The sequence below is a fragment of the Nycticebus coucang genome, chromosome 7, assembly GCF_027406575.1.
Source record: "Nycticebus coucang isolate mNycCou1 chromosome 7, mNycCou1.pri, whole genome shotgun sequence".
NCBI classification, from domain to species: domain Eukaryota; kingdom Metazoa; phylum Chordata; class Mammalia; order Primates; family Lorisidae; genus Nycticebus; species Nycticebus coucang.
In genome coordinates this window covers 30,770,656-30,792,321 of record NC_069786.1, presented here as the reverse complement: position 1 = coordinate 30,792,321, position 21,666 = coordinate 30,770,656, and the positions used below count along the sequence as shown (strand labels likewise).

Sequence of the window (21,666 nt, the reverse complement as noted above, 5' to 3'; positions counted from 1 at the left end):
TCAGGAAGGCTATGTTAACCAGTATGATGAAAATTGAAAATATGTCAAATGGTATATAAAACCAGTGTATGGTGCCCCATGATTGCATTAATATACACAGCTATGATTTAATAATTAAAGAAAAGAAACCTTCCCATGGTTTCCCACCCCTGAAAGCCTTAAACCACATTCTTTTGTCATTTCCCCACAAATGTATTTGTCCTTTGTTGAAGGTGCTTCAAAAGCCAGAGTTCTAAGCCAGTGTTTCCAGCCACTTTTCATCAGGGTTTCCCCCAAAGGATAAACATTGCACATGTTCGTAAACATGGCTTTTCTCCTCTTGTTTACCTGCTTCTTGTTAAAGAGGTCCATCCCAACTGAGAACTCATGAGGGTTGAGGGAATTTTTTTTTCCTCTGCTACATTGTGTATCATACAAAATATACAAGAAGGAGAAAAAAAATGTAGAAATTGGTAATGGGAAGGAGATATTAATACTACTTGAGTGCAATAAATTATTACAATATCATGATGGAATTCTGTAGGGCAAAAGTGAAAGTACAAAGGCAGAGTTATTGACTCCAGTGAGGAAGGGGGAGAGAGAGCCCAGGGAGGGGGGCAGGAGAATATAACCCTTGGGCTTATCTGTGTTCCACCTGTTACCTCCTGTTCTGGGTCACTTATTTTAAACTCCAGAATTTCCTCTAACATTATTAAGAGCAATTAAGCAGGTTCTGCATGATATTTATGGTTGAGGTTTTTTATGGTATGAGAGGAAACCCATGGGTTTTAGGAAAATCTGACCTGGACCTGCAGTTAGTTCCAGATCTCTTACCTGACAACATGCATTTCAAGCCATCGGTGCCTGAAAATACCTGACCCTTAGTTCCTTCATTTTTATATGAAGCCACTACAGAGCTGCGATGAGAATAAATTGTGATGACACATGTGAAGTCCCTAGCAATGTGCCTGGGAAATAATAGGCCTTCAACAATGCTTTACTGCCTCTCTATGGTTTCCTTTCTAAAATCTTGAATATAGATCAGTGACTTTTTGGAAGCTGTCTAGCCCCAGATTACTTCAAAAGTTAATGAATTTTAGTTTAATCAAAAGTGGTCTTGTGGCTAAATCATGGATTTTTTTTCCTGTTCTTTCACCCCTGTGTTATTTTCTACCACATAGAATATGCTGGCTTTTTGGTTTTGGAAGTTAAATGAAAACTGAATTTTTAAAAATCTTCTTCTCTGAAAATCTGTATATTTTATATGACCCTGTCCTTCAAATCTGCCACCACTACAGAATGAATTATCACATGTCCTTTCTGTGCTCTGTTGAGTGTTTTACTTAATTTTAAAGCCAGATATTTTTTAGGTTAAACTGTCCTGCTGGCCTATAAGCCATATTTTAAATGCATCATGGTTATATTTAATGGACATATAATTAAGATCTCTAATAGTAGAACTTATAAAAATTATAAAAAGAAAGATGTCTCAATTTCCAGACAATTTTCATCCATTTCCATACTTCAAGGATACATTTAATAAAATAGCAAAGGAATGTTATGTTTTTGTTTAAAATCCAAGGTCATTCAATTAAAGGTGGAAAGGAAAAATTAAGAGACTGTAGGGAGACAAAACTGAATTCAAATGCAGTATACATCAGAATTATCTTGTGCAAATGTGTTAATCTCTCACTTCTTTAAATTATAGAGAATATGGTCCATGTTACAGGGTTAGAGACATTATCTGAAAATAATCTCCCACAGTTTATGATACATAGTACTTAATAAATTGAAGACATTATACATTAATCAAACCAATATTTTGAGCACCTACTCAGCGCCAATTTCTAATCACTGGAGAAATAGCATCCAATAAAACAGGGAAAAACATCCAACTTTTGTGGATGGTGATAAGTCAATCCCAAGAAGAAAACCAAAGCAACAAAAAAAGAGAGAAAGCCATGGCGTGGGGGCTTGGCAGTTTTCAGTTGAGTGGTCATGTAAACTTCATGGAAAAGGTGACATTTTTAAAAAGCCCCAGCGAGACTAGGAAAAAAGGGAATGAAGATTTGCTTTTCTAAATGGGCAGCTCCATAATAAAATCAAAACTTGAAAGAGCCCTCATCATGTATTCATGGCATCCAGCTTGTTCTTCTGATGGATTCTACATAAAACAAAACACAAATCTCAGCTTGAGGACCCTGGGGCCACCCCAAATGGCAAAATCTGCACCTCAGCAAAGTGAAGGATTAAAGACTGTGGTCATATCTCCTGCCTTTTGAATTCAGCCTCTTCTGGCTTCACTTGTCATGTGAAAACATATGTGAATTCTTTAGATTATCAGTAGGAAAAATTTTATTCTGTTACATGTTGCATTAAGATTACTATCATCTTTGTTGCCTCTACTAGAATATCAGGCAAAAAAAAAAAATTGATTCTGGGAAGAAAGATTGCCAAGATAATGCCGTGCTTGGTGTTGAAAAATAATTTCAGCTATGGCTTTTCAGCTAGAGCAAGAACAATCTGATTGTGAGCAGCAGCACGAAAGGTAGAAGATTCTTGACAAGATCCTTTCTTTTTTCTTTTCTTGTCTCTGTACCTCTACCCTCACCCTGGTGCTTCAGTTTTGAAGCAATTTGTCTGTATAGGAGTATGAGTGTAAAATATTAGAACAGGTATCAGGTCTCAGGAAGAGAATTATAAATATAAACTTTGAGTCAAAAGGGCATTGTCATTTGCTTTAGTGTGTCTTCTGGCCCTTGGCCCAGGAAATCTACTGCCCAAAGGCTTTGCAACTGCAAAAAGCCTAAGAAAAGTCATATAACCCAAATATTCTATAAAATAAAATTTTAGACTCTCTCAAAGGGTGCCAAACACTGCAGTGTAGAGGTATTCAACAGACAACTCAGAAAAGACAGAATTTTGCCTTAATTTTGATTTATAAATTTTAAATTTATGTAGATACTTGAATTATATTTGCACACATATGAGTGGTCCTTGATTTATGGTAAGGGTACGTCCTGATAAGCCTATTGTGACTTGAACATTTTAAAATCAAAAATGGGCATTTTGTAGAACTGGTGCGATGCAAAAACACAAAACAAAGAATCCAAAAAAAGCTGGCAAGAAGATAGCACCCCGCAGAGGGTCAGCTGTTTCCTCTGGAGATCACGCTGACTGGGAGCAGTGGCTCACTGCGGCTGCACAGCACTAGGAGAAAGTCTCGTAAGAATACCTCTAGCCAGGAAAAGATCAAAAGTCAAATTCAAAATTCAAAGTACAATTTCTACCATCTGACTATTGCAAAGTTGAAAAAATCATTAGGCAAACCATTGTAAGTTGGAGACTATCTGTACATAGAAAGAGCAATGAATTCTATACATACAATATTGTAATGTTTCTAGAGTTAGTTATATTCAGTTATTCTTAATGAATTGTTTTCTCCTGCTACTGTTATGCACAGACAGGAGTTACAAAAGGAAACTACTTAAACTGGCAAAGATAATTACAGGGTTGTAATTTCATCAATATCAGGTCTCTTTCTCTCTCCTTCACAAATAACTTTACAATCTCTCACCTAAGCTTCCTGCTATTAGCCTGAGGCATTAATAGTGGTTAAAACACAAATCTTGCTGAACAAAATTATTGGGCATTTATCCCCTAGCATGAAGAAAGAGTCTGAGAACCTGCTGTCCTTATGGAGCCAGAAGCAGGAAATAATCAACGGGAAACATCAAGTACCTCAGCATTCTCTTGATAATCATCATTCTCTTGATCAACTTCATCTCCACCCTCCTCATAGCTAACATATACTTGGACCCAGGTGCAGGAAAATCTATGGCCTCTAAAGAAAAGCTTTGTGAATCACCAACATAGCTAGGATTGTGCTTACATATCTGTATGGGGATAGTACTGTTGCAGCTGAATCAAAATCTTCTGAGGAAAATGTCAGGAAAACATCTGTCAGGGCCATTTAGCTGAAGGAGGTAAAATAGAAGCCAAGGGGTCTAGTCCTCACAGAAAGATATAAAGTAGAAAATAAAGTAAATATCTCACTGCTAGAGAAAGTAAGAGTTAATATTTTGGTGTGTTTTTTTTTTTAATTTCTTCAAGCGAATAATATCTTTTTAGTCTATCCAGGTGAGATCCTTGAGAGTTAAACTATGAATATACCAAAGCTCATTTTGAACATGTTACTTGCAGTGTCATACTATATTCTCTTAAATGAACATACAAAATAATTGTTTTAATTATTCACCTTTTATTATTTATATTAATATAAAATATTTCTATTATATGTATGCATTAATATATGGAAATATATTTTATATAGTTAAGTAGGCATTAACTATATCATATACTATGTTATATATTACGTATATAGTATCTATGGTATATCATATATATTATATAACACGGTATAATATATGGTGTAATGTGTGCATATACATTTGAGTATATACATAACTTGTAGGTCTTAGCTAAGGATATATTATAGCTGAAGCTATGGGGTAAAGTCCAGGTCCCTCAGACCCCAATAATAGCTTGGTGGTTTAAATGAAATGCTTAGCACCCTACAGCTCAGGGCTAACATTCCTGAGAACCTGTTTGACCAGTCCAGGCCTCTCCACCCCACCTTCCCCAAAGCACTCATAAAATCATCAGGGGGTAAGGAAGGAGAGTTGCAACTAAGGATTACTGTTGACTGAACCATGCCAAGGTATAGATGGGAATCACTGAAGTGAGTGAAGAACATTAAAGGTTACACCTTTTCTTTAAATTTAGAATAACATGATGTAACCTTCATGATTTTTTCCCTGCTTTTTCCCTTTCTATTTCCCTGCTAATGATTGTTTAAGGCAACCATTGTTTTAGTTCCCCTATTTCTATTATCAGCTTTTCAACACATTTTGTGATTTTGCTGAATGAAAGGATCTTTGGGAAGCCTTATGAGGGCAGCACCTGCTAGCCTCTCCAGGCCCTCATCTGTTATTCCACGCGAGATAACCAAATCTGAGTCTTCTCTCACACTGTCACCCTCAGTGGTCAACCATTATAGGGTCCTCTGGCTGCCACAATAACTTGCTAACTCTGTGTGATTAGTTTTCTTTTACTATTATGAGGAACTTAAATGAAGCATGAACTTTTATGTAAAATTCTTAATTTTTTCATGTCCCAGACCTAGAATTAATGGTTAGAATGAGACTCTTGTTCTATCATGAGAAACAGCAATAAAACAATCCTAAGGACAAGAGAGGCAGCTGCTCAGAAAGCACAGGACAGTCTTAGCAGCCCCCCTTAGTGGGAAAAACCAGTCCAATTTATGCAGCCTTGGGAGGTGGCTGTGGTGAGTGGGGTGTCCAGAAGGAAGCACCAAAGCAACACCTGGAGGAGGGGTCGGGGGGTGGGAACATGGAGGGGGGACCAACAGAGGAAGGGCTACGTGCTCAGGATTTCAATATTTTAACAACCAGCAGGGTTAGGCCAGTGTGTGTTACACAGAAATCAGAACTGTTCTTGATATATACAGCAAATTACTTTCAGGAAAATTGTATTTCATATCTTTTCCTTTTGTACATGAAAGTTTCCATATCACTGTAACCTCATCAGTATTGTGTGTTATCCGCCTTTAAATCTTTTTGAATTGCTCTCAATGAATTTAAACTTTTTTTCAAATAAGCTTTTTATACATTGAATTAAATAATTAACTAAAGTAACCAAATTCTTTTTTTCATCCTTTCTCTCAATGTGTTTTTGTTAACAGAGACAAAGCTAAAGAAGAGCCTGGAGATTGGACCTAATCCCTGTAACTCCAAACCCTCGTGACATGCTAAATGAAAGTGATAATAGATTCCTCACACCAGAGTTGCATGATTGTGTACGTTACATTGCAAAGTCATTTTCAATGCGAATGTCAAGTGGAACCCTATTCACCAATTGAGGCACTGTGCATCAAACTCGCCCAAGAACTGGCAAGATATTATACAAACTTGTCCTTCTGCAATACTATGGATAAACATGCATCATTGATTTTCAAGTAGATTGTAAATAATCAAAACTGGGAAGGAAAACACCCAAATGTTAACAAAAACCACAAAGAAGGAGGACCTACCATATTGATTTTTAGTTATTTCACCTGTATTAGGCCATTGCTACATTCTTATTAATAAGAATTAGAATAAAGCCTTATTAGCAAGGCTTTATAACTGAATTTATTTGCTTTTCTAAGTATTTAGTCATTTAATCTGCAAATAATAGTTTTGTCTTCTCTCTGCTCATTATCCTTTGTTTTTCTGTTTCAAGCCTTATAGAATTAGCCAAAACTATCTTGTTTACTCTGCTTTTAATGACAGTGACTCTAATACTATAGCATTATGTCCCATTCTCTCAAATCTATAATGTATATTGTCTTGAACAATACTTCTATGTTCACTGAAAGTTTTAAATACAATACAATGGAGTAAACTATTTTGGTAAAATTATATATAAAGGATGTTTTTTTTTTATCAGTAATCATAAATGCCTTTAACAATATAAGGCCCCAAACTATGATTCTCTAAAATAGTTCTAAATCTAGTAGATTAGTATATCATGAGAGTCTACCACTTTCTATTACAATAACAAAGTAACTACTGTCACGCTGCAGGTAAGTAAACTAGTTCTTAGTCATTTTAAGTTATAAGCAATGACAGTCTATTCTAAAAATTGTCTACATGTCTAAAAACCCCATTAGAATTCCACCCTCTCAATATCAGCCAATATGGAGACAGTCACACCACCCTGGAGACATCCCTACCTCTTTCTAGAAGGCTGTTCGTACAACCATAAACTTTCAGGACTGAAAGCACATTTAGTGGCCCAAACAGCTAAGAAATCAGTGCCTATGTCCCTTCTGGAATGTGTCTGGGAAGTATTTTTCCAGCCTATGCTAACAATCCTAAAATAACAGATAACTCTTTATCTCCCAAGAAATGGAAATTTTTTTCTATTTTTGGACAGCTTTGATCATTAAGAAGTTCTAACACTGAGCCAGGAAATCACTCTAGAGCTTCAACCATTGGCCTTTTGGAGTCAAATATACTATAGTAAGTTTAACAGAAAATATCTGAAAATGGCAATAAGAACATTCAAATTCTTTTTTCTTTTTTTTTTCCAGGCAAAAAACCAAAATCTTTAAATTCCTTATATTTTCTCAAATATTCTTAATTTGTTAATCTGTACTGTTGGCTTACTTCACATCATTTGAAAACATGAACCTTTCCTTCCTGCCATGTCCTGGTTTCTAAACCTGACACACTGGCTCTTCCAGTTCCTACTCTAATTATATTCATTCTACTGCTGTCTATGTAGCTCAAAGCATTAAACTGCTTTGTAACGTGTAATTTATGAGAAGAGACAAGATTAATAATCTGATATGGTTTGATCTTCAATAGCTGATCATTGCTAAATTCCTAATCTTGCCTTTGCCATGTTAATAATTAACTTCTATGTCTGTTTAGTACAATTTGCTGGACAGGACTAAAGTCAAAAGACCTTGGCTTTTTCTGCCTTAAAGGTACTCAGATTTTCTTTTGTAAAGTGAGGGTACTGCAGATCTCTAAATTTTCTCCTATTTTGTTTTTATTGTTTGAGGTTCATTGAGGCTACAAAGAATTAGGTTACACTGTTTGCATTTGTTAGGTAAAGTCCATCTTATAATTGTGTCCCACTCCCAAGAGCTGTGTCCTACACCAGTAACCCCCGACTCTTGTCTCTTTTCCCCCTCCCCACTCCCTTGTTCCCCCACCCCCACCTTGAATTGATTTGAGTTTTTCTCTTATGTGGGTATGTATTAGATTGCCTGTTGGCTTCCTGGATTCTTATTTCTCCAAGAAACAAGAATATACCATGGCTGAATCCATGGTATATGTATACCACAGCTTGTTAATCCATTCCTGGGTTGGTGGACATTGAGGTTGCAATTGTAAAGTGTAAATTGAGCTACAATAAACAATCCAGTGCAAATGTCCTTATGATAAAAGGATATTTTTTTCTTCTGACTAGTAATGGGATTGCTGGATCAAATGGGAAGTCTAATTTGAGTTCTTTGAGGATTCTCCATATTTCCTTCCAAAAAGGTTGTATTAGTTTTCAGCTGCACCAACAGTCTACTATATTTTTTAGCCTCTGTAGGAACATGACGTCTTTTATGTTGCAGAATAAAAACTGTCTAACTGCTTTCAACATACATCAAAAAAATTACCAAAAAAGAAAATATTATGAGAGAGTCAATAACACGTATATTTTATATGTGAGTTGCTCAGGTGGCTTAAAAATTACCTACAAGGCCAGGAGCAGTGGCTCATACCTATAACCCTAGCACTCTGGGAGGCCGAGGCAGGTGAATTGCCTGAGCTTGCAGGTTCAAAACCACCCTGAGCCAGAGCAAGACCTCATCTCTAAAAATAGCCAAGCGTGGTGGTGGGCACCTGTAGTCCCAGGTACTTGGGAGGCTGAGGCAAGAGGGAGGTTGCTGTGAGCTATGATGCCATAGCATTCTACTGAGGGTGACAAAAGTAAGACTGTCTCAAAAAAAAAAAGAAAAACCTACAAACACATATATGATTATTTTATGTATAGTATAGCAATTGAGATGGTATATAATAGGTTAATGAAAATAAAGTAGAAAGCCGAATTAAATATTATTTAAGTTATGGTTCTGTCAAAGCTTTATAAAACCTTCTGGCATTTTGGGTGGTGCCTGTGGCTCAAAGGATAAGGGCACCAGCCTCATATGCCAGATGTGGTAGGTTCAAACCCAGCCCCAGCCAAAAACTGCAAAAAAAAAACTTTCTGGAATTTCAACATTATAACTAAACAAATAAAGTGAGACAAATAAAATGATTCTCCTTTAAGCAGAACACAAAGCAAAGAGAATACATTTCCCATTTCTACTTTCTGGAACACTTTTCCAGACATAAACATATGCACTGTAAATTAATAGCATTCTCTCTTACCAAAGGAATATGCCTTTCGTTTTTTTCCATGTACCATCTAGCTAAAAGACAATACTCATTAAAAGCAGAATAATAATGAAGTTCCACTGAGTGGTTTAATTTTAGGAAGCATCAACGTCGGAGGTGGACCTACAAGTATATTCTATGAGATTTATAGCATAATGAATTACTCTCAAAATCTAAAAACCATTGCTGAATTAACATGATGTGAATACTTCAAGACCCTGAATAAAGCAATTCTGGCTACTCACTGTATTTTATTAAAGCACACAAATGCATGTGCACGCATGTACACACATAATTTATACTTCCATTTTGTGCTCTTTGTGGTCTCTATTTCTGTTCATGATTTGTTTTCATCTGGATTTCCTCTCTTTCTGTCTACTGAGTTCATACAACATTTACCCCATATATTTTCCTAACATTAGAATGTATAACCTCTGGATAACAGTGCTGCTAATCAGTTGTACTTTATTGATGTGATAGATCACTTAAAGATTACCCCCAAAGAGTGTGCCATCAAATTCCTCTCTTTTGAATTGCTCAGAGCCCTAATAATTGCTTGGCTTCCAAACCAAACTGCCAAGCACCTTTTCAAACACCTTACATTCTCTCTTACACTATAGAAACTCTCTCCACACAAACACCAGACTCCAAAGAGGAGAGACCAACAGACAGGATGTTTACGCACCTTCTTCCTGCTGATTCCTACAAAGAAACTCAAATAGACTCCAAAAGAACTTGAGCATTAAGTAGTATAAAAGCAGCAAAGAGGCTTTTTATTTGTTTTGTTTGTTTGCGGTATATTTTTCGATTGTGGTGGGAGAAGTGTTAGCATTATTACAAATGCAGAGAGAATATTTGAATCAAAGATATGCAGAAAATCACCTTCAAGTATCTTGGCAACCAAGAAGAGAAGATCTAGGGAGTAAAATCCGACAGGCTGGTAAACTGAGACCAAAGTGGAACCCTGTGAGGTGTGTTATGGGAGTCCTGTGCAAGTGACTGGACAGGACCAATGACCTCACTTGCCAAGGATTAGAGTTCAATGACTGATTTGAAAGGATAGCCACAAAACAAGGGAAAACTCTCAGGCACACTGTGAGTCACAGAGCATGTGAGGAGGCCTTGCTGTAACTCGAGGATAAGCAGCCCATTGCTGTATGGTTATGTAGTCTTGTTCTTCTGCAGGGGGTTTGGTTAGGCAATGACAGCCTTCCAGATGACCACCTCCCAGTGGCTATGTGAGCACTCAGACTAACTGAAGTATGGTGTCCTTTCCCCTCAACGCACTATTCTTTCATGACAAGGACACCTTTACCAAGGGAGTTTTAAGTGCACTGCTTTTGATTTCATGTAACTTACTTGGGTAGTAAAAACTAAGTATCCATAGCTTGAATTTCTCTTAGAGTTCTTATGTTTCTCATTGATTTCTTATGAATAGTGACCTTAAAGGGCACATATTCTCCCGAAGGCAGAACTTGTTATTAATATGATGTTAGGGCTCAGTTAGAAGAATTCCAAGTATTTCTCCTTTTATTTTGATAAGTTCTCTATATTAGCTTCTGGGTGCACCTTTATGTAAGGAATCATCATCCAGGCCAAATGTTCCTTCCTCTAGATAGCTTATATGCATCTGTATAAATTTGCATTAGAAATTCAATTAACTTTATAGTAAAAGGTCAATTAACTCGGTTATGATAGAGATTGTTTTTAATTACTTTTCCTTGTAGGGCTTCTCTTCTTGTCCAAGCACAAGTGACACTATCAAATGATAGCATCATTGCTTGTTGGTTGCCTGAAACTCATATGCAAAACACACTGGAAATGACATTCTGTTAAATGAATTAACAGGACAATGAATCCGGGCAATTTACTACTATTATAATTTGGAGAGCTTAAAGTATCTGTAATCAATAATCCAATATTTTAGCTTAAACTCTTTCTATAGTATTGTTTATGACAATACCCCTTATTATTTGTCTGTGTTGGTTTTTATTTTCTCGGTGAAAAATGATGAGAAAGTAAAAGAATTTTAAGGATTAGTCCTTATTATACAATATCACAGTATATTTTATGAAAAATAAACAGATAATGATATTAAAAACTAGTCATCCCACTTCATTAGAAGGCTCTTGGTTATCTTTGTGTTAATGAAGACAATTCAGCTCATTCATGGGGCACTGGAACACTTAACAGATTCGAGGGATCACCTCTTAGCATTAAGTAACAAGTGGTGATACATCCACTTGATACCAAATGTTAATCATTAGTAAGCCTCTGTTACTCACACAAAAGGAAACAGTAACTAAAGACATATGTATATAAGTAATATATTAACACACTTTATATATTAATGTATTAACTCAAAATTCCAGATGAATAGCAACTTTAAAAACAAACATTATTCAAGAGTTTGACATGAGGCAATGTCTTGAGATGAAACCTTTTGTTTCATTTTTACAGAAGGAAAGAGTTTTCACTTTCTAGGAACAATAATGATGTTTTAAATATTTTATAAATGTAATCTATCTTATATGAGATAAAATCCATAAAGTTGAATTTCTTTTTTTTCTTTCTTTTTTTTTTTTTTTGTGTGATTTTTGTCCAGGGCTGGGTTTGAACCGGCCACCTCCGGCATATGGGACTGGCGCCCTACTCCTTGAGCCACAGGCATCGCCAATAAAGTTGAATTTCTAATGTTCCCATTTTACTGATGAGCAAACTGCAGCTTGTATTTTAGCCAAGGTCACTTAGTACATTCACAGCAGAGTCAGAAATAACACCCACGTCCATCTGTCTTTCTAGACCTTTCATTTTCTCCTACAATAAAAGCACAGGCTCTGAGCACAATGTGATCATTAAAACCATCTAAGTGGAGACTTAGGAGTGTTCTGAATGAGTAGAAGGCAGTGTTGGAACTCAGTCAGAGGTACTCCAGTTAGGCCTGTTCCTCTGAAAGAATGGGTTGACTAGAGTAAGAGTGAATTAACTGTGTCATTAAGCAAGTATTTTTCCCCCACAGTGGGACTTTCCCAAGGAAGGGAGCCAGCCATCAATTAACATTTCAGTCTATGTTTCTAATCTCCATATGGACCAACAACTGTTTGCAAACCAGTAACCAGTCTATGGACCACACTTTAAGAGGAACAAGCTTAAAGAGCTTCTTATGAGATTTTCCTTTTCTGCGGACATTTAAATCATTTTTGGATAAAAGTTATCCTTAAAATTATCCTATTTGTTTTTTCATTTATCAAAAGAATAAGAAAATCACATCCCTTATTCACATTACAGATAGTAATTAAGGCTAATGTCCTAAATCCTATAAATCTATAGGGGCCTTAACCTTGGTTGAAGTGGTACTTGTAGTTTTGATAAGCTGATCTCTTCCAAAAGCAAAGGAAAATAGCTTTCCTAGAGAATGAACAATATTTCCCTCACAGAGCATGATGTTGGGAATGAAATATAAATTTTTGAAATGTGTTATTCATACCTGCACCTCCACCTATGCTTAGAATCTTAATTTCTTGTTTTGTGTCTCCAATCCTGTAAAAAACAAACAAACAAACAAACAAAAAACACACATAGTTTAATAAAACTGTGTTAAGTGCTTTGTAAAATCTTATCATCTAGTCTAGTTGAAAAGAACAGGCTAAAAATCCAATGAACAAAAACTAGACCAACATAAAAGATCCTAGTCCTATCAGTAGTTATATTGGTATCTTTAGAGTATATTACAAAAAATGAAGGATTCATTCATTAGCATTCTTTTTTTTTTTTTTTTTTTTTTTGTAGAGACAGAGTCTCACTTTATGGCCCTTGGTAGAGTGCCATGGCATCACACAGCTCACAGCAACCTCCAACCCCTGGGCTTAAACGATTCTCTTGCCTCAGCCTCCCAAGTAGCTGGGACTACAGGCGCCCACCACAACACCCAGCTATTTTTTGATTGCAGTTCAGCTGGGGCCGGGTTTGAACCTGCCACCCTCAGTATATGGGGCCCGCGCCTTACCGACTGAGCCACAGGCGCTGCCCCTATTCATTAGCATTCTTAAGTTGGGAGACTTAGAGACAATACTATGAACATCTCATAGGTGGTATTTGTTTGGAAAACAAGAACAGAAAAAGTGGACCTTTGAGTCTGGTGATATAATAAGCTATTCACTGTGGGTGGGGGAAAGGCTAAGGAGGTTTAGACTATTTCTATGATGTCAGCCTTCTCTCTATTCTTCTTTTTACCTCCTTTTAATGAAGAAATGCTTATTAAACATTTATTATGTGCCTATGCTAAGCATTGAAGTTATAAAAATGGATAAGACACTACTACTTTGCACTTAAGTTGAAATGTGAGATAATAAAGCCTCAAATTATGCTCTGGTGTTAGAAATAGAGTGGAATAGATGTATTTGGAGATAGCTCAGTAGGACCTTCTTTTAGGTTGATCTGAAAGGATCAGAAAAAAAAAGTATGTGTGTGTGACTACCACATTTGCCCAGTGTGGATGACTGGGCAAAGAGTGATGCCAAAAGGAAGCTGAAGTATATAGTTTAAAGCAAGATTACATTTTGTTAGGTTTTTTTTCCTCAAATAAATCTGAATTGAGCAGATATTTGGATATGCAAGATTTAAGCTGGTTAGAAGAGAGATGATCTATTCTCTTGGGGCCAACTATGTATTCTCTGGGGAGAATCGTCATCATAAAGTAATGGTCAAAACCAGGAGAGTGGATTCTGTCACTGAAAGATATTGCAAAGAGTTGGAAGAGTAGTGGGTTATGATGTAATGCCAACTTTTAAAGGTCACTGGACCACGAGGAATACACAAAGGAGACAGAAAAGAAAGGCAACAAAGCTCAGAGGGCTGCTAAGAGAATTACAGCCTGAGAAAGCCATCAGTCATGGCAAAGGCAACAGAGCATACTACTAAAAAATAAAAAAAAGAAAAATCTCCATTGAATTTGGCAATATGAATGTCTTTGATAATAGTAGTTTTAAAAGAAAGTTGAGGACTGCAGTCAAATGACAATGGGATTAAAAGCAGACTCAAAAAAAGAAAGCAGATCCAGAGATTTGAAACAGGATGAAAGAAAGAGAAGGAAAAGAGATGACTGCTAGAGGGAAAAGGTGAACTGAAAGGACGGTGCTTGTTTGAATTGTGAGATGGTCAACAAGCCTGTGTTTCAACTGTAATGAAAAAGGCTGCACGGAGTTACAGGATGCAAACCAAGGTTGATGAAAGAAGGTAGAATGTGGAAACAGCCTAAATGCCCACCAACCCAGGAATGGATTAACAAGCTGTGGTATATGTATACCATGGAATACTATTCAGCCATTAAAAAAAATGGAGACTTTATATCCTTCGTATTAACCTGGATGGAAGTGGAAGACATTATTCTTAGTAAAGCATCACAAGAATGGAGAAGCATGAATCCTATGTACTCAATCTTGATATGAGGACAATTAATGACAATTAAGGTCATGGGGGGGAAGCAGAAAGAGGGATGGAGGGAGGGGGGTGGGGCCTTAGTGTGTGTCACACTTTATGGGGGCAAGACATGATTGCAAGAGGGACTTTACCTAACAATTGTAATCAGTGTAACTGGCTTATTGTACCCTCAATGAATCCCCAACGATAAAAAAAAAAAAAAAAAAAAAAAAAAAGAAGGTAGAAAGGCTGGAGTCAAGGGCACCTAGAAGCAAGTTGCCTTCCTCAGTTCTAGCTGTCTTCCAACTCATAACTCTGAGTCTTAATACATCCATTCCTAACTATATCTTTTGTTCATCCTTAAAAATGCTTACATCTGTGGCTGGGCGCAGTGGCTCATGCCTGTAATCCTAGCACTCTGGGAGGTCGAGCGGGGTGGATTGCCTGACAGCTCCCAGTTTTGAGACCAGCCTGAGCAAGAGTGAGACCCTGTTTCTAAAAATGCCAAGTGTTGTGGCAGGCTCCTGTACACCCGGCTACTCGGGAGGCTGAGACAAGAGAATCACTTGAGCCCAAGAGTTTGAGGTTGCTGTGAGCTAGACTCCATGGCACTCTGCCAAGGGTAACAAAGTGACAGTCCATATAAAAAAAAAAAGCTTACATCTGTGGATGGCATAGGAACACTGCTACGGCGCAGAGGATCCAGGCTGAACTCCCAGCTTACTGACCTGTTACCCTGAACAAGTTATTCAACCTCTCTGTGAAATATGTCAGTCATTACGAAACTTCTGAGATACACAAAAATTAAGAAACACAAAATCCATGTAGATTGCAATAAATGAAGCCCTCCTGGCAACATCAATAAGCCAGGCAAATTGAAACTCATATGCCTGGATCAGAAAGGATACTGTCCACTGTGTTTCTTGGAAGTGAAATAATGGACCCTAACAAAGTCTGTCTCAGAACTTTCACAGTGACCCACATATAGGATGGGTCACTCCACTTGATAGGATTATGAATAACTGTATCTAACTCACGAGGAAGTTTTGAGGATTTAATGAGTTAATGCATGTAAATCTTAGAAATATATCTGCAGGTGACAAGCATTCAACATATAATAGCAATTATTACGATTCTAGTCACAGCTAAGTGATTTACATGAATTAACTCTGATTTTTTATAACTTCCCTATGAGTCAGATACCATCATTAACCCCATTTCATATATTATAATGATAACTAATAATTATTTTAAAAATGTATTGTTTTCCAGGTCAGAGTCATTTAATGGTCATGTAAATGGTCATGTAATGTACATGTAATGACAATAATGAACTTTACTATTTATAGCTATATTCTGTAACCCTCCTTGCCACCCCTTGCCCCATTGTACATCCCCACACAGGGGATTGAAGAATTCCTCTCTGGAGAAACAAATCGTCTTAGCGATAAGCTCACATACATTGACAGCTGAGGCTCTCCAAGGAAAAAGCTAAGTTTATACAGTCAGCCATTTACTCAACAAACCCATCCCTTTGAGTGCCTGATTATTTGATTGGATGGACAGCCAGGCTAATCAAGGGAGTTGGACCTCCTGTAACAGGAGGAAACAAAGGCTAAAAGAAACAGAAAAAAGGAACTCAGAGGACACTTGCTGAGAACAGGGGAATATCTTGTAATAGGTAAGAGAAGGTATTATATTTGGAAATGAAAAAATGATACAATAAAAAAGGAACATTCTTAGAAATTAAAAATATAATAGCTAAAAATTAATAGATGGGCTAAAAGATAAACTTGTAGTGAACTGGAAATATAAGAAAACTAGGGGCTGGGTGCAATAGCTCACACCTGTAATCCTAGCACTTGGGAGGCCGAGGCAGGTGGATTACCTCAGTTCACAGGAGCAAAACCCCATCTCTAAAAATAGCCAGGTGTTGTGGCAGATGCCTGTAGTCCCAACTACTTGGGAGGCTGAGGCAAGAGAATCACTTGAGCCCAAGAGTTTGAGGTTGCTGTGAGCTATGACACCATGGTAACACTAAGGGCAACAAAGTGAAACTCTGTCTTAAAAAAAAAGAAGAAGAGAAAAAGAAAAGAAAAGAAAACTAGGAAATCAATCCAGCAGGTCCAGTGTTTGACCAGTTCCAGGAAGAAAAAATAATATCAAAGTTTCCCAGAGCTGAAAGATCTAAATCTCAATGGAAATGGTTGAGGAAGTACCCACAAAAATGGGTGAAAAGATTCACCCCATAACTTGATGTCTTAAAATTTCAGAATATAAGAGATGAAAACAAAACAAAGCAAATACAATGTAAAATTCACATGCCAAAGATAAGAAATTTGAATAGCACTTGATTTCTTAAAACAACACTAGTAGCTAAAAGACATGGAAAGTACCTTTAATTTGTGATACAAAATCATTTCAGCATATAGCTCTATATCCAAACTGTCTAACAAGAATAAGCATAGAGTAAAGGCATTTTTAAACATACAAACTCTCAAAAAAAATTAGCCTCCATTCACCTTTAAACCTCAAAGAATTAACCGGAGGGGGAAAAAAAAGGACTGAGGAAAATAAGAAGAAAAAACAAAGCATGATATCCAGAATCAGGGAATCAACAACTAGAGAGAGGGAAAGAGAATTTCCAGAAATGAAACAAATTGTACAGCAATTATATAGCAAACCAAAATCAAATCTTCCCAGAGTGGAAAGAACGAAGGGTTTCAGAAAAGATAACAGATTCCTTGATAGGTTTGACTATAATGAGAGGAGATTAACATATTAATATTGTAATAGGTACATAGAAAACTAAAAGAAAGAAGGCAATAGTCAACTCCAGGGAAAATAAAAAGTTATACATGAAAAGAGGTGTAATTAATGTAATTATAGTATAATATATTGTTCAATAATAAACGATATATACATAGGCAAAATGATATAAACACTCAAATTATTTAAGCAAAAGTGTTGACATAATATAGTACAATGAAGAAATAGACGAATAGCATGCTGTTAAGAATTATGAAAGAAAGTTCTATAAGAAACAACTAAAAGATTTCTAAGTATTAAAAATTGTTGCTTCTGGAGAGTATGAATCAGGGATGGAGTAGATGGGACAAGGGACTACTGTTTTTGGTGGTGGTGTTAATAGTTACAGGCTTTTTAGAATAATTAGACATTTTAAAATTTGAGCATGTCTTGCTTTAACAAAAATGGGAAATTATGTAAGATGAGTCCACACCCAATTAACAACTCAATTACTACAGTGAGTCACCTACTTGGCAAACCCTGCCCTCACACATCCAAGGAGGATCTGAATGGCTTTTTGGTGCTGCCTAACTCTAGAAAACATTAAGCAACCATTTTCAAGGCCCTTCAGCTAAATCTCTTTCCTCACATCAGCTTTAGGAAAAAATTACTTTCTTAATAAACGGTACTTTGATTCTGCTCATTCCTAACTGTATGTTACCATTACAATGCAATCTTAGTATGCCTTTGAAAATTCTTCACTCTTTCACATATTTTTGCATTGGGTATTTCTGATTAGATTGTATAAATTCTGAAGACAGGGAAGGACCATCCATCATTCATTATGTTATATCCATCCATGGTATCTCTTCAAACCAAACTCTATGGCTACAGAAAACCAAGGATCTGGATAAGCTACAGATAAAAATACACACTTTTATTACTGGAATAAAACTCAGAAATTAAATCATCACCTTTAATTTTAGAAATAAGCAAAAAGATCCCAAAAAGAAAACTAAAATTAGTTCCTAGATAAGGGGTTGTCTGTGTTCACTATTTGCTTTGATTTTTTGCGTCTTTATCCTATTACATATCGCATATGGTGGCCATAATTTAAATAATGTAATAATTAATAATTAAATAATGTAAATAAATTGCACATGAACTTTATGACCACCTGGTGTAATTACCCCCACCCCCTTTTTAGAAACTAACATTTAAAATCTAAGCCATGTAAAATATAAAGGGAAATCAAATTTCATATCCATTTAACAACACCTGCTCTGGTCAGGCAATGGTACTGCTCTAGTGAAAGAATTTCAGGCCTGTAGTAGAGAACTCCAGCAAAAGATAAAGTATCAGTTTCCTTTGTTGCTTTCAAATTGGATCCACAGTCAGTTATTTCTCCCCAGTTTTCCATCACTATTTCCTGAAACAGAATGAGTTACACCAATTTACCCCCAGATAGGTGATTTGATTATCTTTAACATGTGGAATCTGTTACTCTCATAATGCTTATCAGCACTGGCACAAATTGAACACATTAATCATCAAAAAAAAAAAGGAGTCTGCAAGAAGTATAGGAACTAGAGTTTCACTGATAATGGGAAAATGCTCTTTTCTAAGGGACAGACTACTAATATTAAGTTGAAAAAAAGACAATTTTTGCAGAGGGAGGGGAGAGTGATAACTTGTAATAAAGGATAAAGAAAATCAGTTCGGATGGCTGTTATGAGAACTGAGAGGCACTCACTCAATCCTCAGAGGCAAATAGTATTTGCCAATTATTTATGTTTGATTCTAATGAAAAGCATACCAGACTCCCCTATGGGACTTTTTTGAGATGTAAAAGTTGGAAGAGGGCTGAAAAATCTGAGTTCAAAGATTAGTATCTTATCTTTTCCCAAATGAACATGGATTTGTTCCTTCAAATGGTTAAGGCTTATCTCTGTGCAGCTGGAAGGAAATACAGCACAAATCTGAGCAAACGTAGAAGCAAAGCTCTGCAGGGGAAAGGCAGGACCGGCAGGAGGAGGGGCTGAGGGGGCGCTGCCATCAGTACCTCACCCTCATCCCCCACGCCTAGCCTGCCAGCTCAGCCTGCTCATCTACCACTGACGCAGGGCGAGTCTCAGGCTTGTCCTTTTGACAAAAACGTCCCTGGTCCCTTTTTGTTACCTTGCTATTATTCCTGGCAGCTTCTTATCCATGAATTCCTGCATGCACTGGTGTTCCGTGGAACTGTCGAGAAACCTCCGAAAAGCTTCCACGTATCTGCCGTGGTCAGAAAACAAGCTCCTCATGGAAGATGCCATATTTGGTTTTCTGAAGAAGACAGGGAGGGAAGCAAGGCTTAACTTCCCCCTCCTCTTCCCAGTTCCCTCTTTCTCTCCCCACCCCCACCAGTTTCTATCCAAGATTTTAAAAAAAAAAAAAAGCAGCTAAGCTTGCTTTGAATTTAACTGGCACCAAAGACTGGTGCACAGAGCTGATTACTAAGTCAGTATTTGTTCAGAACTTTACCTTGGTACTTTAACCCCTACACAGTTATTTGATAAGAAATGGAGGTACTAAAGCAAGGCAGTAGATCCACTGCTAAAACTTGTTTTACTCCTTAAGTTCAGAAAGTCATGAAAACAAACTGCATTCAAATCACTTCCTGTTTTGTGGGGCAGCTACCAAAGCCAGTTCCAAGTGGGAAAGTGGCTGTTTAAGGTAAAGTGAGTTCCAAGTGGGAAAGTGGCGGTTTAAGGTCACAAGCAAAGGGATAAACCACTTTCAGAATCCACAGCTGCTAAACTCTCTGACTCCTGCCGCTGAGCTTTTTACAGGAGAGTTTTGTGCTTTTACATCCCTCAACACTTGAACTTTAAACTTATCTGCTCCCTTTCTTCAAATGCTGATTGATTTGTTGTAACTCAAGTCTCTTCTGAATAAGCTATCAAGGAGGAGCATGTGAACTTTTAGTGAGAAGTTGGAAGCTGGGTGGGGGGCAGGTGGGGGCGATTAGAGAAGTGAGAAAGGGACACCAGAGTAAAATCCTAATGGATGGGAATCCTTCCCTAAGTGTCCTGAACATGGAATCACAGCTATTTGCCCTTAGTTAGCTGAGCCTTTGGAAGCCTAGTGGTCTTACCCTCCAGAGGACCTAAGCTTGAGAGTATCTACCCACTGTGCTTTTTCCTAGGGTATGGTCTTTAAGAAGGCCATCCTTTATCCAATCCAGGGTTGTTATTAATAGTGTCGCTCTCATGGAGGACTTCTGAGGATTCATCGATTTAACTCATGTAAATCTCTACTTAACTGTTCCCTTTTTTCTGATTGAGTTCCAAAACTGCCCTCTAAGCATTCAAAACACTTCCCAACTTCTTATGAGCATGTCTGGGTCTCACTGTTTTCAGAGTCAGTGTTTTTCTCCTAGAGGAAAATGGAAAGCCTGGAAAGGCAGATTAATATGGGTCACTCTACCCCTGATGGACTGTGTGATGTTGGTTGGAACACAATCTTTCATTTATTCACGAGTAAAATGGGAAGAATAAATTTTATTTCACAGGACTGTAGTGAGAAGGACATAGATAGCATTTAGGAAGTGAACTTAAAGTAAATTTGGATAAAGGCACACCTTCATATTTACCCATTAGCCTGTCACTTCTACAAAAATAAAACAACAAAAAAAAAGTTGTTGCTCTATTTATAAACACTGAAATTTGAGTTTCATTTTTACATGGCACAAAATATTACTCTTCTTTGGTTTATTTTCAACCATTTAAAAATATAAAAGTTATTGTCAGCTCATGGGCTGTGCAAAAACAGGTGATGTGCTGGATCTGGCCCATGGACCTACTTGGAATAAGGTCTCTTTGGCTACTTCTAAACTCCCATCTCTATCCAACCAGCTTTCCCCTTCCTGAAATTGACTCTTGCAATCTTTTACCTTTTACTTCTTCTGTTACCATCTTCCATTCTTCTTCATCATTTATTCATTCATAAATTCGCCTATTAAACAAATGTTTAGCAGGGTCTGTTCTGTACTATTATGCTGAATATAAATACTTTGGACCTTACCATAAAATGTTCCTGCTAAAACCTCCTTAACTGAAATTCAGTCTTTTAAGACCATAGCGTTCCTTGCTTGTTGCCAGATCTTTTCTTAGAGTCTGCTCTTCATCTAACTCATTGGGGGTTTCCTCTGCATTCCCAGAGCTTTCAGCTGACTTGAGATTCTCGATTCTTTCTTTCTTTTCTTTTCTTTTTTTGTTGTTGCAGTTTAGCCTGGTTCAAACCCGCCACCCTCCATATATGGGGCTGGCACCCTACTCATTGAGCCACAGGCACTGCCCTCTCTTCATTTTTCACCTATTGCACTATTTTTCTTACTTGCTCCCTGCTTTAGGAATTGCAGATCCTAACCAATTTTTTTGCCACTACCAAATTCATTTTTTTAAAGTACTCCTCTCACTCATAATGTTACCCACTGACCCCAGAGTTAAGTGTAAACCCATTCTGTGGCCCCCAATAA

The 21,666-nt window shown here is 37.1% G+C and overlaps 1 protein-coding gene across 1 annotated transcript in view; it reads right to left on the bottom strand.

Annotated features, from left to right (window-relative positions):
* Window positions 1-19,808, bottom strand: part of HNMT (histamine N-methyltransferase) — a 60,716-nt gene extending 40,908 nt beyond the window's left edge. The window contains exons 1-3 of the mRNA XM_053597825.1: window positions 19,671-19,808; window positions 19,326-19,472; window positions 12,469-12,521 (exon numbers count right to left, since the gene is read on the bottom strand). Coding sequence (XP_053453800.1) covers window positions 12,469-12,521; window positions 19,326-19,462 — 190 coding nt within the window. The 5' untranslated portion in view covers window positions 19,463-19,472; window positions 19,671-19,808. The remainder of the gene's footprint in view (window positions 1-12,468; window positions 12,522-19,325; window positions 19,473-19,670) is intronic.
* Window positions 19,809-21,666: the final 1,858 nt, after the last annotated feature.